The sequence below is a fragment of the Gossypium hirsutum genome, chromosome D05, assembly GCF_007990345.1.
Source record: "Gossypium hirsutum isolate 1008001.06 chromosome D05, Gossypium_hirsutum_v2.1, whole genome shotgun sequence".
Lineage (NCBI taxonomy): Eukaryota > Viridiplantae > Streptophyta > Magnoliopsida > Malvales > Malvaceae > Gossypium > Gossypium hirsutum.
In genome coordinates, this window is record NC_053441.1 from 21,755,944 (window position 1) to 21,768,174 (window position 12,231).

At 34.8% G+C, this 12,231-nt stretch overlaps 1 protein-coding gene across 1 annotated transcript; it reads right to left on the bottom strand.

The window, feature by feature from the left end:
• Positions 1 to 8,938: 8,938 nt before the first annotated feature.
• Positions 8,939 to 11,934, bottom strand: LOC107904989 (G-type lectin S-receptor-like serine/threonine-protein kinase At5g35370). The gene has a single exon (XM_016831532.2). It carries the CDS (start codon positions 11,739 to 11,741, stop codon positions 9,105 to 9,107), a length of 2,637 nt encoding a protein of 878 aa, XP_016687021.2. The 5' UTR covers positions 11,742 to 11,934; the 3' UTR covers positions 8,939 to 9,104.
• Between the last annotated feature and the right edge of the window lie 297 nt (positions 11,935 to 12,231).

Here is a 12,231-nt window from a genome sequence, read left to right on the forward strand (position 1 = left end):
AAATGGCTAACCGAGAGGTAACACAGAGTGCTAGATTCGGAAATGCTCCTACTAGAGGCAGATCACCGAGGCAACTAGGAGTAGGAGCAAGTAACAGAGGTACCTCTGGAGATTCAATTGTGAGACCAGATGTTAGAGCCCCTGCAAGGACTTATGCTATTCGTGCACGCGAAGAGGCATCCTTCCCCGATGTGATTACGGGTACATTTTCTCTACATGATATTAATGTCATTGCTCTGATTGATCCGGGTTCGACTCATTCTTATGTTTGTATGAAATTGATGCCTAGTATAAGTATGCCTATAGAATCTACAAAATTTGTGATTAAAGTATCGAATCCATTAGGCAAGCATGTATTAGTAGATAAAGTATGTAGAAATTGTCCTTTAATGATTAGAGGCTACTATTTTCCGGCCGATCTCATGCTATTGCCATTTGATGAGTTTGATGTGATTCTTGGTATGGTGAAAGGTGCCGGATATTTACCGATCATAAAAGCTTGAAATACTTGATGACTCAAAAAGACTTGAATTTGAGGCAAAGAAGATGGTTAGAATTGCTTAAAGATTATGAGTTAGTGGTTGATTATCACCCAGGTAAGGCAAATGTAGTTGCTGACGCTTTAAGCAGGAAACTTTTATTTACATTGCAAGCTTTGAATACCAATTTAGCCATGTTAGATGATAGTTCTATTTTAGCTGAATTTAGAGCTAAACCGGTATTTCTTGAAGAGATTTGTGAAGCTCAGAAAGATGATAATGAGTTACAAGCTAAAAGAGTTCAATGTGAGTCAGGCATAGAATCAGATTTCTGGATTGGTTCTAATGGTTGTTTGATGTTTAGAGACAGAATTTGTGTACCAAAGAATGATGAGCTTATTCGAAAGATTTTACAGGAAGCACATAACAGTTCTTTATCTATTCATCCAGGCAGTACAAAAATGTATAATGATTTGAAGAAATTGTATGGGTGGGTAGGAATGAAAAGAGATATTTCAGAGTTTGTTTCTAGATGCTTGATTTGTCAATAGGTAAAGGCCGAACATCAGGTACCCTCAGGATTATTGCAACCTGTGCTAGTTCCGGAATGGAAATGGGACAGAGTTACTATGGATTTTGTGACAGGATTGCCGTTAACACTGAAAAAGAAAGATGCAGTATGGGTTGTGATTGATAAGCTAACTAAGTCGGCTCATTTTATCCCAATCCGTATGGATTATTCACTTGACAAGTTGGCCGAGTTATACATTTCAGAGATAGTTAGACTACATGGAGTGCATTATTGATGTTGAAGTATTGTTCTATCTATATGGTTGGAACGTCAGTTCTATTATGGCATTATGGTTTTTAATCTATCTGATGGTTGTGGCTTCGGTATAGTTTAAAGCTTCGATGTTAATGATTGAAATATTTTTATTATATATAATTCCTTTCTAGTTTTCGTGAAAGGGGTTGACATCGGCAAAAGTGTAGATGGAGGAAGATTGAGCTCAAACTTGTATTTTGGTTTTCACTTCTCAGGTAATTCTGAAATTATGTCAACAAGTCAATAATGGAATGTCAAAATTCGTTTGAGTTAAATGCTATTTGTGGAAATTTTCGATTGGTGTTCCGAGAGGATTATGATATATGGTATATCTGGATTGTTTTGACAACAAGAAGATTGGATTATTCTGAAATGTTATTATCTGATAGATAAAATCGACTCAGTTGTTTTAATCAGAGTGGGTTATTCATTGAAAAGTTAATTGAGTTATAATCAGTGATGGAATCAGTACATCTTGGGTCTCCACAATGGGTTTAAATTATCTGTTTTCTTATCGCTGGATGGGTTTCCAATATCTTCGTTCAAAGGTATTAAATAAGATAATTCGGGTTTCTCAGTTATGTTTCGACAGACAATTACTGGACATTTCTTGGTAGTCATACTACTAGTGAAAAAGTGATGGCAAGAAAACATCAGAGCTGCTCAGTTAAGTTCAGGCATAGTATCAATTTCTAAAATGAGTTTTGGTATGAGTTCGGAAGTGATATGAGTTATGATTAATTTTTATGGACTTCGATTGAAAGGGGTGAAGAAAGATTTGACTTAATAGCTTGTATCAGGTGAGAAATTTCGAGGACGAAATTTTTTTTAAGGGGGGGAGAGTTGTAACAGCCCAATTTTCAGTAGTGTCAGAACAGTGATTTGAGATCACTAAATTCGATGAAGAAGTTAGAAATATTTTTGAATTAGTGAATTTTGTGATTTAAAAGAAATTATTAGGTAAATTGGGTCGAAAACGAGGTATCGAGACCTCGATATTATAAACTGAGCCGTAAATATTTTTATAAATATTTACGGAGTGTCAATAGGATAATATTAAAGTTTCGTTAAGAAATTTTAATGTTTCGATAGTTAATTATGAAAAAGGATTAAATTGCAATAGGGATAAAAGTTTAATTATAGATTCAAGAAAAGTTAAAAGGACCAAATAGGCAATTATGCCTTTTTCCAAAGTTGAGGCGGCATAAGTATAAAAATCTGAGATTTTTATGTGTTAAAAAAATATTATATTATAGTAATGATTATGTTTTTATATTATATTATTATTAATATATTATATTATATTATATATATACATAAAACAAAAGAAAGAATAGAAAAAAAAGAAAGAAAAGAAACAGAATAGAAGAGACGAAACAGAGAAAGAAACAGAGAGCAAAACGGGCAGAGAAGGAAGGAAAGAAAGAAAGAAAGAAAGAAAAAGAAAAAGGGAAATTTAAGGTTTTAAGGTTCCAAGCTCAATTGGTAAGTCAAATTAAGTCTTTTTCTTATAATTTTTGAGTTTTTGGAATCCTAGAGATAATACTACTTGATTTATGTTGATATTTTGAAAGTTAGTAGATTGTTAGACATGAGTTATGTTGAATTAATTGATGAACTAGAGGTTAAAATGATTGAATTTTAAGTTAGAAGTTAGTAAAAGATTGATTTGTAAAATAAAATATAAGTTTTGAATTGATAGGGCTTAAATTGGAAAAAAATACCAATATTCATAAGTATATGTTAGAGTGTGATTTTGATATTGCCATAGAAGGGAAAAATGATCAGCATGTCATAAAACATAAGAAAATAGGATGAAGTTTAATTTACGAGCCTTGGGGCAAAAGTGCAAATATGTGAAAGTTTAGGGGTAAAAATATAATTTTGCAAAAGTTTGGGTCAAGGACTGTTTTAATAAATTTGAATATTAAATAAGTTAAATTTGCTATTATAGATCAAGAAGAACGAAATTCGGGAGTAGATCGGGGAAAAGAAAAAGTAAAGGACTAAATTGTAAAGTTTAGTCACATTTTGTATCAAGGTAAGTTTACAGTAAATAAATGCAATATTCTTTTATTTTACATTATTATTGTCAATTTCCAGCATTTATATATTTATGTTATGAAAATATTTAAAGTCGAATTTAAGGTGAAGTGACAGAGGAAAAGTGTTAGAAAGCTCCGGTTGAACCCTAGGAATGTTAGGATATTAAGGTTGACAGGACAGAACAGAAATGAGCCATGTAAGTCCATATTAGAAATATGGCTTTGGAGACAGGATTGAGCCATGTAAGTCCATATTATATATGGCATTGGAGACAGGAATAATTCATGTAAGTCCATGTTAAAGACATGGCATTGGCAGGATATTGATAGACAGGAACGACCCTAGTATCCTTAGTATTCCGAGTGGTTCAACGGGTCAGGGTACGAGTTAAATTACAGTGAATTAACAGCAAAGGAAAAGTAGATTATATTTATGAAAACGGAAAGGTCAGGTAAGAAAGAAGGTAAGGGAATAAAGAAGAAGATAGAAATTGAGAAGTAAAGAAATTTATGATGTTAGATGATATTATGCATAATTATCCATTATGTTGAATGTTGTGATTTATTTGCTTGTAAGCTTACTAAGCCTAGTGCTTAATCTCTTTATTTTCTTCTTCTTATAGTACTTATCTAGCCACTCGGGGATCGAAGGAAACGTCGGAGGCCGATCACACTATCAAAGAAATAACTCGGTATAATTAGACGTTTTGTTTTGTGTATGGCATGTATAGAAACTTAGCTACTTTTGGTATAATATGAATAATGAGTGATGTGTAAGTAGTTGATGATGTATGGTTATTAAAATGATTAAGGATGAAGGTGTTTGTTGTTATGAAAGATTAGGTGATAAATTATGCATGGAAATCATAAAAGGATAAAATTTTGCAAAAAAACAGAATTCAGGCAGCACAGTGACGTGAATTTGAAAAATCACCCAAGATAGTATAAAATGAATTAGAGGGTGAATGATATATGGAATTAAAGCTTGTTGAGTCTATTTTCATGGAAAAATAACGGTATAGGAAAAAGAAATTTATATTTTAAGATATGTGAATTTTAGTAAGATAGGGTCAGAACTGTTTTTGGAGTCCCCTAATCTGAGTTTAGAAAATAATTACAAATTGTACAAAAATGGTTATGAGTTGAAATTTACATGCTTAGATTCCTTAATGAGTCTATTTTCTATAGAAACAAGTAAGAACTTCATATGAAAATCCTATAGCGAGAAAACTTATTTTTAGTGACTAGAGGTCAGGGCAGTCTGGTGGTGACACAGGGGAGACTTTAACTAATAAACTGTACTAATTTGCTGAACAAAAAATTCTAAAAATTTTATGGTGAGTAGATATATGAGTCTAGTTTCAGGGAAAATTTACGGGATTAAATTTCGAGTTCTTTAGCTCAAGTTATAATTAATTTAGTAACTGCTGCGCGACTAGACAGATTTGCTGCGAATAATGAAATAAATTTTCAAACCTAGTTTTTATGCTCCGAACTGGTAAGATAAGCCAAGTAATGCCTCGTGCTCGACTCCAGAAACGGTCTCGGGTAAGGGGTGTTACACCATTTTTGTCTACCAAGTTACCAATGGTCTAATTACCATATAAGGACCTTCAATTTAAATTTTCATAACAATTGGACACCTCTAACATGTAGAACTCAACTTTTTCACTTTTTACAATTTAGTCCTTTTGACTAAATTGAGTGCCCAAATGTCAAAATTTTCGAACGAAATTTTCATGAAATCATTTTGTGAAATTGTAGACCATAAAAATATAAGAAAAATAAAATTTTCCTCATCGGATTTGTGGTCCTGAAACCACTGTTCCGATAACCTTAAATTTGGGCCATTACAGATATCCTCGTTATTGAGTGCTGCACTTGACACTCCTTTCCCCACAGTTGCTCGGCACAAGGCCAGCTCTCCCTCGAGCTCATCTATTCTTGTGCTCAAAGCCATCGTCGTGACCATTGTTTTCTCTTTCAAAGTTATCACCATGGCTTCGAGAGCATCGTTCCTCTCTGCCAGCTTCTTCCTTTAGGAATCTATTAACTCTTGCATGCTATCCCTATTGGAAGTGAGACACATAGCCACAAAGTCCTTGGACTTCTCTCTCAAGTTATCTATGCTTTCCCCAAGTGTATTATCTGAATTTTTCGTGTCCTCTATGAACTCCTCAAGTTTACCCATGCGTTCCTCAATAGCCGACAGCATCTCCCTCAAAGACTTTTTGGCCCACCTTTGTTTGAACTCTTCTTTTGGCATCCCAACGGTGCCTTCGAACTAATAGCTCGGATACCACTTATCATGGGGCTAGATATTTCATCTCGCGATCCATGCGGCCTTAGGCGATTCGTTCAGCCAAACTCACCTAAGTCAACCTTTACTCAACTGAGGATTCCTTAAGAACTCATCCAATGCACCAATTTGTAGAGCGGAAGCAATTTATACCAAAAGAAGCTTACAAAGAACAACAAAAAGAGTGCACACAAGGTGTTTGAGTAAATGCTCTCAATATTCTCTTATTCACAAAGAATAATGAAACAATGAATGGAGTGAGTACAAATGAGGGGGAGGATCTCTATTTATAGTTGAGCTCCCTAAAACCGACGGTCAAGATTACAATACATCGACGGACGAGATTCATCTTATCCTTTAAATCATGGAATTTACAAGATATGTCATATCAAATCAAATCTAATCTTTATAAGATACGATTCTATCAATCTTTTAAGATTAGTTACCAAAATAGCCTAAGTTGTCATATCTTCATTATCGGGCCAACCAGACTTCAATCTGATAGGCTTTTCCAATAGGTTATCGAATCGAGCCAGTTCTTACGGGCCAAATGATCCTCATCTACACAATGGACCTCCATCGGATGCATTTGGTGCGATGGTCATGGGCTTTGAACTGCGGCCATGACACTTACATCTACCCATACGTGTAACACCCCTTACCCGTATTCGACACCGAAATAGGGTACGACACTTGTAAACGTATTTAACCAAGTTATAAAATTTCATCTAAATTAAAAATTTCAAAATTATTAACACGCTTTTATAACTCTTCACAATATATTCTCAAAATATTTTAATCATAATAAATAGGGCCTACGAGACCCGATATACATACTCATGCAATTCAATGCTTCATTTCCATTTCATTCACATACAATTCAATGTCATTAAGTTCAATACTAATACGTATTTACCATTTAACTCAACGTATATCGATTATATCATTCGTTAACACATTTATGAAATTCTCAATTTTGTAATGAAAATATCACTCTAGCTTAAATAACGACATCAATTCAACTCATCATCCCCTTTTTTGTCATTTTATCCTTCAAGTATGAACTTACTATTTCGTTACCTTTCCAAACTCGTTCCTATGCATATTAAACAAAACATAAACATATCATTACAATGCATAACTTATAAGTTTAACGTGGCATAATTCAGCCACAACTTGGCCAAAGCCTAAGCATGTACACCAAACATATTAGTCAAATAAATATGTAGCATAAGCATTATAAGCATGGATGAGCACAACATTTATTCACGTATCAAACTTACCAACATGTGTTAATTCATAAACCATTCATGACATTACTTCATGCCAAATCATATACCAGATATATCATACATACATACATACATACATACATACATACATACATACATACATACATACATACATACATACATACATACATATGAAACTTTATTTTCCCACATGAGTTTAAACCATGACCAATAATGCACAACTATAAGCATCATTTCTATTTCATCATTTATCAATTATAATCGAACATATAACCAATTATACACAATTCATTCATATATATTTTCCCCCTCCTCCTCTCCATTCCACATCCTTAATATATAACACACTCAATTATCATTATCCAAAATTTCACTATTTGCTCATATGTAAATTCAAAGTTGTCTGTCTGAGTTAGAGTCACTAATTATTTATATATCGAGCTACGAAACTCCAAATTAAGATCCGTTAATTTTTCCCAAAACTAGACTCACATATCTTATTACCATAAAAATTTCAGAATTTTTGATTTAGCCAAATAGTACAGTTTATTCATTAAAGTCTCCCATGTTTCACTGTTCAATAGTTCGGACCACTCTTCACTAAAAATTAATTATCTCATATTACAGAATTTGTATAATGTTCTCATTTGTTTCTTTTGAAAATAAACTCATTTAGGATTCTAAAAATATAAATTTTAGCCCATAATTATTTTTTTACAATTTTTGATGATTTTTCAAAGTCAGGACAGAAGATTCCAAAATCATTCTGACCTTGTCTCACTAAAATTCAAATATCTCATAATATAAAACTCTTTTGCTTTCTCTGTCTCTTTTATGTGAAAATAGACTCAATAAGATTTTATTTCATTTTTTTTATCCTCTAATTCAATTTCTACGATTTTTAGTGAATTTTCAAAGTCAGACTACTGCTGTTGTCTAAAACTGTTTTAATGCAAGATGTTGATTACTAAGTTTATAACTCCCTTATTCCTTTTCTCTATAATATTTCTCATCACTTTCTCTTATTTCCCTTCACTAATATATCAAGAACATAAGACCTTATTTAAGAAAACTCTACTATAACATCATTTCCATACTTTTTCAATAATATCAAACTTAAAAATATATTGAAATCTTGATGTTTTTACCTTGTCCTATTAGTTTCAACCTTTAACTTGATTTTCTCTCTCCTCCAGCTTCTCTTTCTTGAATCTAACTTGATGTTCTAGCTTCCCATAGTTCCCTTGTTATCTTTCTCTCTTGATGGCTATGAAAATTCTTTTGATTTCTAGGTAAAAATGGTAAATTTTTGGTGGAAGGACCAAATTGTAAAGAAAGCAAAATTTTTTTTTCTCTCTTCTTCTCACGTTGGATGCATGGGAAGATGATGATTTCTTTTCATCTTTCCTCACTTTTATATTAATCATTTAATAATAAAATAATACTAAAAATCTTAATAAAATATTAATTAAATAACATTTATCTAATTAATTAATTAAAAATATCACCAACATCATCATTACCTTCTAGAGTTCTCTCTCTTTAATTGACCATTTTACCCTTCATAATCTTTTAAAATTCCACCCTTGAATCATCAATTAATTTGGTAAAATTGTGATTTAGTCCCTCAAAATTCTTCACATTTTCAATTTGGTCCTAATTCATCCATTTTCCTTAGTTTCTAGATTATTCTACCCTTAAAATATTCGCACTATTGGTCCTTCAATTTTTTCATATTTACCTTTACCCCCTCAAATTTTGAGTATTTACTCTTGGTTAACAAAACTTTTCTCACTCTTGCGATTTAATCCTTTCTTGAATTAATATATCATAATATACTTCCCAATGTTCCATAACTCAAAATTTCCCTTTTTGTCACTTTATATCCTTATTTTACTATATCAAGGATACCTAATTTCTTATTATAGTAGTTTTCGGGGTATTTCAGTAGTAATTTTCGGGATATTACAATACGTTAGTCATAATAGACAAAATAACAACATAAATTTCATCAAATAGGCAAAGTGAAGATCTAATAATATTAACTGTGATTCTAATAGTTCTCAAGGAAATATTTGTACAAAAAGCTGAATAAAATACAGCCAACCCCCACATTTAGATTTTTTTTTCCTCTACAGGAAAATATACACAAACATTGCCAATTCTTAATAGAATAGTGACCAAGTTCCACCACCATTTACATTATCTGGGGCCTGAGATTTGTTGTGAAGAGATATAAGAAAGGCATGTATTTGAACCACTTGTATTTTTACTACTACGAGTAGCATTATCTTGTTGAAAAAACACGAAATGAGCATCGCTTTGCCTATTATCCCCTTCTGCCATGGAAGCCTCTGTAAATGTGCGGCCATAATAGCGCAAAAAGTTCAAGGATTCCACTCTAGGCTGACCTAAAGGAAGCCCACCTTCCAACATCCCAACAACGGCAGCCATGCTTGGCCGAAGTGCAGGCTCCTCGTGAACGCAACATAAAGCGATCCGCACTAGTTTCTCCACTTCGTTATTGTTTACTCGCTCCTCGAGTCTCGGATCTGCCAGCTCCAAGTATCTGCCCTGTTCATGCATCTCGAGTGCGAATAATGGAAAATAAACCAATCCCGCTACCGATGACGCTGAGGAGTTGTTGGCTCCGCCACTGTTGGTTTCATTGAATGTATGGCTGATTGGTTTTAACGAGCAGTTTTTCCTGCCGCTCACCAATTCAAGCAGTACCATCCCGAAACTGTAAACGTCGGTTTTTTCGGAAATGGCGGAGTTTGTAAGCCATTCCGGCGCTAGATAACCTCGAGTGCCTCTCATTGTTGTGAAGAGACTTGATTGTTCAGGTGTTAGAAGCTTTGAGAGCCCGAAATCCGAGATCTTTGCCTGGAAATGATCGTGTAAGAGAATGTTTTCTGGTTTAACATCACAATGAATGATCTTATGTTCGCAGCCGCCGTGCAAGTATGCGAGCCCACGAGCAGTCCCAAGTGCTATATCGAACCTCTCTTGCCATTCCAAGGCTGGACCAATGCCGAAAAGGGATCGATCCAGGGAACCTCTGTTCATATACTCATAAACCAAAAACCTTTGTCTCCCATGGGCACAAAAACCTCTCAGTTTAACCAAATTAACGTGGTGAATGTTTCCAATGACTGCAATTTCAGTGCAGAATTCTTTTTTCCCTTGCGTGCCTGGATTTGTTATCTTCTTCACTGCAACAACAGTTTTGTCAGGGAGCGTGCCTTTGTATACTGCACCAAAGCCACCTGATCCGATTTGGGTCTTGAAATTATGAGTGGCCAATTCAATTTCTTCGTAATTGAACTTTTGGGGCAAGCCTGGAATGTAAAACCCATCGAGATCGTCCGACGAGACTGAGTTTTGGTGGCCTAATTTTAACTCTTCAGTTTTGTTGAATTTCCATCTTTTCGACCAGAAAAAAACTAGAGCAGCTAATAGGAAAACGCCGGTAAAAGGTAAGAGCACAGCGGCAGCTGTTGGGAACTTTTTCCTTTGGTTGCTAATACCATTGTCGCCATCGGGATCAGTCGAAGTAGGTCCAACAAGTACTTTAACATACCCTTGAAGATCATTTGCACCGGTATCGCTTAATATAATGGACCCTAATTCATTTTCAAGCACATAGCAAGAACCAGAAGAATTTTCGTGGAAAATTCCCAAGCAAGCACAGTTCCCCGTGCATACATCTTGACAAACTGAGAAATTTACACCGTATATATCAGGCTGAGAGAAAACAAGAGAAAAATACTGCATACCAGAGCCTAGTTTGATATAGGAAACATCCGAAGAATTTGACTCGCTAACGCTGACATTTTTCGTTGAATCACAAGCAGTGGGTAGAGAATAAGAACGATCATTTGGCAGACACCCACCAATATTTTGTGAAGCTGAACGAAAACCAGAGGGGCATGAACAAGTGGGGGAATTTGAGGTTGATTCACGAGTGCATAATCCCATTTTGCCACAGTTTGTTGGAATTTGACAATTATCAATAGGGTCAACAAATTCCTGAACCCATTTGCCACTAGAGAAACTACTTACAGAGAACTGACCTGAAAAGCCCAACTTGGCAATCCGGAAGTTGGTCGTCGACAAGTTAACCCGAATGACAACAGCCGATCCATTACGACCAAGGAGATATAGGCCTGTTTTGTTTATTGCCATGTACTCGACATCATAGCTTGAGTCCACATAGGCCTTGGTATCCATGGACAGTTTCCAAAACGCCTGTTTATACCATTGCAATATTGCATCAGAAGCTGTAACCGTGAACCTGTAATCACCGGTCGACAAGTTACTTTCCGAGACAGCACTCGACAGATTCGCCCCGACCGAAAGCCGTTGTCCGAACACAATTGTATCCGTCGGATAACGGAAGCTTTCCCAAAGAGAAGCATTGAATTGATCGAGCAAAACGAGATTGCCCATCTCAGTCAACACCAACGCGTGAACCGTTGCTTTTAACCGTGGAGTTGACCATTTGAGGTGACCATCTGAGTTAACAATGCTAATTCCTTGGATTGTAAGACCCATTTCGCCAGAGCTGGAGATGGGAGAATCACGATTGGCTGACCAGATGATGGTGTTGGATTCAACGTGTATGATGCATAAATAAAAGTCGGTTTCCTGAGCTTTGGGATTGTAGATGGAAGCTTTGAATGTTCCATTACGAGAGAACAAGAAGGCGCCATTATCGTTGATAAATTGAAAGTGTGAAGCAGTGAAGTTTGGGTAGATAAATTCCGTGAAAGAAACCCCGGAGACGGAAAAGGGATAGAAATTAAGGAGACCGATAAGAAAGAATAAGGATCCCATCAGAGGTGGGGGAAAAGAACTCAACGATGGAGGCCTTGTTGATGACAATGGCGGAACTGCTATGGTTTTCTTTATTTGTTTTTTTTTTTCCTTCGTGCTCAGCGGGCGTTGACCAATGAAGGTGCACACTGAACAAATCCAGATTAATAAAAAGTAAAATCAGTTTCATTTGATGCTAACAGCAACTGGGCATTTAAGATAACGAAACATTGCCGGTCAAAGCCAGTGAAATGTTTATGTCTATGATTGTTCCCATGGGTTGAAATAAAATCATATTTATATGAACTAATATTGATTGATTAATAAGTAAAGTGATAATATATTTAAAGTTCTACCCAAGGAGTAAAATCATAAGCTACTAAACAATTTGGATTCGATATCAAAAAGAAAAAAAAATGGTGGGTGAATAAAAATATTTTACATTAAAAATATATTAACAAATGGTTATTAGTGAAATAATAAAGAATTTTTATATGAATTGTTGGTCTTG